Here is a 6,300-nt window from a genome sequence, read left to right as displayed (position 1 = left end):
ACCTAAGTTAATATATACATTTTTTTCAGAACAAAGATGTCTTTTCAATTAGGTATCCTTTATGTCGTCAAAGCTAGGTCTAAACTTGGTATCCGTTTCGATGGTACGACGTAGATCAAAGTGTTGTTCATTGAGTAGAATTAAATGTGGTTTAAAAACGGTTCTGTTTTAGTAAGTTCGGCTTGCATTAAAAGTAAAAATACTCATCATAAGTCGCTGAGCAACAGTATCGGTCTAACTAAAGAGAATACATGTGATACAACGATAACAAAATATAAACTTTTATTTCCCATACGCACAACTGTCGACTATGGTACGAAGTTGTTATCATAATGTTTAGTGTCGTCAAAAACATTCCTTGTTCGATTTTTTATTTCTTGTGTATATAAAATATAAGAGAACATTGCAAAAAATATCTAGACCCTGCCCTGCAGAACAGTGCTTCGATACACCTGTGTGTCCCCTTTTTTCATTTTTGCGATCCTTTTGTAGTCAAAACCACATACGAAATCGCGCATCACCAGTTTACCCCTGTCGACAGTGGGCTACTCGGTTTTGCCTCCTATTAGATAGGTAGAATAATAGTTACATCATTACTATTGTAGCAGCAAATAACTACCTGCGCCTTGTTTTTTTTGGTTAGTTCAGGTTACCCTGACCTATACCTCTCCTTATGCCTTATAGAAATTATTATCGCCATAAAAATTATTTTTTGCCACTTAGTTGTTGCTCTTTCAAATCTTTGCGAGTACACTTATCTTAACCGATGACCTTGCCTCGCCAAGTTGGTGGACCCGTATTCAGTATTATATATAAATCCTTAATGTGTGTATATATATATATATATATATGCCGTCCCTGTCACCTACAAGTCAGTTGAACCCTGCTGGGTTGTTCCAGTGCCCCCCTCTATGCGTGCGGGTGTCATCAGAAGGACTTTATCGTGGGCTTCGAGGAGGTAAGCTGCTTCATCGCTAAGGTTCCGCACTAGCTCATCTGTTACCGACACCCGAATACCTCCCGGTCCCTTCAGGAAAAGTAAATCGCATGGAACACACATGGCCGACGAGATCGCAGACTTGAGCTGATACGCTGTGGCCTTTTCAAGGAACACGGGCACAAACGGTTCGTCCAAAGTATTGCCCATGTAGAGCGTGAGTGCAGGTCGAATCGCTTTCGCGTGCAACAGATTATATAATCGGATGCCTTCGGCCACCCCGCAGATGGTAATCAAATCATTCTTGTTTAGTCGTAGCAGGTCCGCCCCCGAAAAGCTGCCTAATTGTTGTAATGCGTTCGAGAAGCGGTTGCTGCGAAGCCAATCGGCTGTCTCTTGAGGAGACGCGTCACTTGTGAGTAGGGCTGTCTCGTCCGAGTCGGAACCCGTAATGCTTGTCGAGGGCGAAATGCTAACACGCTGAGAAATACCGAGAGGTGTTATCGGTGCGGTAATTTGAGGTTCGGGAGGACTCGGCGGATAGGTGGGTGTCATAGCAGCTGATCCACCATTTCCTGTACTGCCAGGGCCCCCTCCACCACTAGAGCTGGCGCCGCCACCACCCCCACCCCCGCTTCCACTGCCGCCTGATGTACTGCTAACACTACCAGGGCCAGCTGATGGCATCTTGGTCGGTGTCTCGGCTGGGCTCTGTTGTGAATATGCCGCTTGCTGGGTGCATTCGGTAAAAAAAGTGCAATCGAAGCTGGGCTGATAGAGCTCCTGCTCAGCAATGGGTCGTTTCGACATCTTTTCTCGGTCGGTCTTGTGCTTTCGATCGGCACCTTTAGGCTTGAATACTTTGACCTGGCACGAAGCGCTGTGCAACTTCCCCTGTATCAAATTGCCGCCGTCTGTCGAATAAGTTTCAACAACGAGTCGGAAAGGTACTCCTTTCTCTCCACCATGCTTTTTTGGAGTGAATTCAGTACTGATACAGTTGAGACGCACGAAGACGCCCGTCTCCTTCGTCGGATCCCAAACAAACTCGAAAGCGTTGATAAGCTTCGAATAGCTGACAACGTCAAACACCCCATAACTGAGCGGGATGTCGACGTCAAGAACTCTCTCCTGTGGATGCTGTATAGCCCATTGTTCCATTTGTTCCTTCTCCATGTATTGCAATCGTCGCTCCTGAAAGCCCACTCGGACAACGCTTTTCAGCAGTTTACCCTGCATCTCCGTGAGGTCACCGAGCTTCTTGAGTTTAATTTCGTACGACTGGCCTTGATTAAGATAGGTCATCGTACGTTCGTTCACTTTCGTCGCTATGGATGTCGCCGCTCCTAGAACGCATTGAAACATTGGCTGACAGCCTGAAATTGGTCCAGAACCAAGGCATGCTGGTGCGCCTGAAGGAGACACAGGGGCACCGGGCAGTGTGGACTGCAGTAACAAAATGCCTGTATCATTTGCGCAGTGACGCAGATCAGGTGCGGAACTCGAATGCTTCTGATTGCTGCTACAGCTTGATGACGCACTCGATGCTACATTCTGGTTGGGATCATTACAGAAACGTTTAATGGTCGTTGGGGCTGCTTCTTCTTCAGCTTGTAACGGGCGGTTTTTTTTTATTCTACTCTGTGCTGCTTGGGCAGCAGCCTGCGCCTGTGCTACAGCTTGATGAGCGTGCACCGCCTGTGGGTGACCACCTGTAACCGATTCATCTACGTTGGACATAGCGAATTTCCAACCGTGAATTGGCACAAAGCACCACAAGCGCCGGAGGGAAGCAACAAAGACGGCACAAAGTTAGTACACACAGGCGAACATAAAGGCAACAAATACAGAAAAATTGCCCAAAATATAACGTATATTATTCACTACTACTGTTCTGATGTTCTGTCGGGTTAAATATATTCTATATATTACATATATTAGTATCAGACCGCGGAAGAAATAATGTAACGATCAGGTCAAAGACCAGGTAAGGTTATCAAGGAAGACCTGCTATATCCATATAAAAAAAATGCTAGCAAAAACAAAGCAGAAGCGCTAGTATCAGCGTTGGACCGTAAATGAGAAGTTTAAGCAACTTACATTTATGATTGCATACATATTACTGCATTACTGACAATTACACAGTTGTTATACAAAGGCAGGGTGTGAACAAGTCCGAAAGAAGTGATTGCAGCCAATTGTAATACCTTTAATTGACGGCAGAGCGAGTAATGTCTCGCTCATATTAAATGAAGCGGTTCCAAGCTCGATGCCGAGGCCCGATAGAGAGCCATCAAAATCTGCTGCTAACGCATCGTCGATGTCGTCCATATGCCAGGCGTTATGTCCTAGAGTCGCCATAGTGTGGTGCACAGGTAAATTTGTTACCGTTGCAGTTCTCAATACCGAGACGCTTCGCCTGTCTTCGCTCGTCGATAACACACACTCAGGGCTCCCTAAAGATTTTCTTTTTACCCCAAGCTTATCCTATCAAACTTGAGAGCTTCGATCCCTTCCCGAGGACGCTTGGGCCCGCTGCTATAGAACGATAGAACATTTAGTACTCGCCGGATCTCTGTGGAATGGCACATTTCAAATAAAATGCAAAATAAAGTGCTTAGTCATAACCAAATTAAACAAATTGGAGGCATGATCTATTGAACTGGCATAAACTGTCATATAAGGTTTCATTTTCGACTGCCAGACGGGAAACTAAATGCTGATTCAACACGTGGGTGCTTAACATTAAATTTATCTAGTTTATTACTATACGTTCTGTTGCTAAATCTTTGCGATGTTCAGACTGTTTTCTTTGCCAAATTGAATTTTCTGAAGAACAAATTTCACTGGGAACTAAGCCACGCAGAACACGTAGAGGAATAACAGAGTGCTTAGCGACTGTACTCGCAAACACGACAGGTCTGTTGCCTGATTGCCTGAGACGTGCACGATTGAACCTTAGATGTGAGCTTAGACCTGGCACGGACGCAATTTGCTAGGCTTTTCATTTATAAAGATCTCATGCCTGGTCGTGCTATATAGCGGATTATTGTTTAGTGAATTACTGAATTACCACGCTCAAGGTTCGACTCTACCAGACCAAGAGACGAGCTCCACAACGACGGAAACGATCACATAAATCGTCGAAAGAACTATCTAATGGTAAAATTTTATGCTTCCAAAACACGGTGAGAATTCCTAACACAAGACATTCCTATATAAATATGGACACCTCTATATGCAGTTCCATTGCGCTGCTAGTGAATGTCTCGCGTAATTTATGGATACAGGCTTTCTGCATAAATTCAATAAGGTTCTGAATTTTTTATTAAATTAAATGTAGCAAAAAAAAGCATAGTAATGTATGCAAGGGTGCTTCCTACGCAGTATAATTACGAAACTTCACGAGGAAACTCCGATTTCAAAGATAAAAATTATTATTTTTAAAATTGTATATTTTCAACTTAATTAAAATATATTTATGTATATTTAATATATACTTGTACATATTAATGTATTTAGATATATAAATTGAAAATGCAATAATATACACATCATTGAAAAACTATGTACGATCAAAAATTATTTCCATTTAATATAGGTTTGCAGATTTCAAAATAAGCTGAAATAAGCGTTATTACCACCGAGTCATTGATGTACTGGTGCCGGGTACCGGATACCCAAACTAATATAAATAGCCAATTTTATTAGCTACACAGAATCTTACAATCAAACACCAATAGCATAATTCTGCAGTGAACGTTCGTTTCGTATTGAAGTTCTATTGTCAGCGAATACCTATCGTCCTCTGAAGAGAAGGAAAATTTCAGACAAAAGTTATGACGTTAATTATAGTGAAAATCGCTATAATCATCTGGCCGATAGATCTATTTTTAGGTCGTCGCGCTATTACTCCTTTTTGCTTGTATCAATTTTCATTCTATTGCTGTCTTTATGCCAATGACGCGAGTCTTTACTCCTTCAAGGTACGAATTACAACAAGTCATTAGTTAGCAAAGGTAAGGGTTTTTGTTCCGGCCATTGCTGCTGCTACTGCTTGCAGCCATCTTAAGGTCAAATCCACGGTCTGTTTCTCGTTGCCCACACTCACCCCAATTAGCCGCCTAGTAGCATCTTGGTCAGCCGTATATCACAAACTCAATGGACATTGCGATAATTCCGTCACATTAAACTGCAAACCTTTTTTCCTCTTGTCTCTGTATCTATTTCATTTTTGTTCTATTTTCTTTTTAAAGTTTCATTTACTTTGGCTAGTCATCGCCATTTTAGCGTTGTTGCGGTGCGCCGCCCTGTTCTCTTTTTTCTAGCAATCTCAAACTGATTAGATAATGAATGATGAAGCCAAATGTCGACAAACGCTGAATGAAGGGCCACCATTACCCAGTGCTGCTATAGTCGTTGCAAGCTGTCATCCATTTTGCGGTGTAAACGAGAGTGCGCGCTCGCGAACAACTCTCGGACATCATCTACGGCTCGAATGCAACTGGCTCGGCAAACTGATGTCGAATAAACGGTAATGTCTATGCGAACGAACAACCGGCTATGTAATACATACGACGTATGGGCGGACAAATGGACAAACAGACAGACTAGCATAAAGGGCTTAAAAGCGGTAATGCTTTCATTTTTTGTTGATTGACTGTTGGTCGACGAACGTCAGGAGCTCATTTCCGAGAGCTGTTGCGGCGACGTTGCCTGTCACGTTTGTGGTGAACTGATGCACCGCGTGCATGCGCCGCAGCATACATGTTGGCGCCTTTTTTAAAATACACTACGGTAATTTACCTCATTCACATATTTGCAAGTTCAAGACCGCGGTGATTTCCGCATACACATAGCTTCCAGATTATCTCTAGCCGGCTTTCTCAGCAACGTAGTTTCCAGTTTGAGACTTTTTTCCTGAATTTCCCGAAATATTTCTTGAATAAGCCATACGATCCGCGACGTACATTGACGACGTAGGAACACACTATTAAAAAGTGGCCCGTGTGCATCGCTTGGCGTTTTTTTTTATTCAAATTATACCGGTCAAACAACTGAAACTAATTAGCTGTTATAATGACTCTGAAAACTTTTAAGTGTCGCTTTATAATGTTATTCGTGAATATTAACGGTAGACAAAGGTACACGAATGTTTATCAAATTATCGTTTCTGACGGAATGAAAAAATACGGCTCTTTTGTGACCCCTAGGGAACACATCGTCACACAATATCTGTAGAGTAAGGGAACTACAATATTGATATAATGACTTAACTCTTTTTTTTTTTAATCAAAAAGCACATTGTATGGTATTGTCAAATATAGTTTCAATCAGTATAGTAATAAAATTTTTTTTAATAT

The 6,300-nt window shown here is 42.3% G+C and overlaps 1 protein-coding gene across 2 annotated transcripts in view; it reads right to left on the bottom strand.

Annotated features, from left to right (window-relative positions):
- Positions 1 to 257: 257 nt before the first annotated feature.
- The window catches only part of gem (transcription factor CP2 like gemini), a 12,975-nt gene continuing 6,932 nt past the window's right edge, over positions 258 to 6,300 (bottom strand). Inside the window, exons 2-3 of one of the 2 annotated variants that reach the window (XM_022832281.2) lie at positions 3,145 to 3,512; positions 258 to 2,664 (exon numbers count right to left, since the gene is read on the bottom strand). In XM_022832281.2, coding sequence (XP_022688016.1) covers positions 866 to 2,664; positions 3,145 to 3,298 — 1,953 coding nt within the window. In that variant the 5' untranslated portion in view covers positions 3,299 to 3,512 and the 3' untranslated portion in view covers positions 258 to 865. The remainder of the gene's footprint in view (positions 2,665 to 3,144; positions 3,513 to 6,300) is intronic. The other variant, XM_022832283.2, reaches the window with a different exon arrangement.

The sequence above is a fragment of the Varroa jacobsoni genome, unplaced genomic scaffold (assembly GCF_002532875.2).
Source record: "Varroa jacobsoni isolate VJ856 unplaced genomic scaffold, vjacob_1.0 scaffold_382, whole genome shotgun sequence".
In the NCBI taxonomy this organism is placed as follows: Eukaryota; Metazoa; Arthropoda; class Arachnida; order Mesostigmata; family Varroidae; genus Varroa; species Varroa jacobsoni.
The sequence above is the reverse complement of the archived record's forward strand: the minus strand, read 5'-3'. Positions and strand labels throughout refer to the sequence as shown.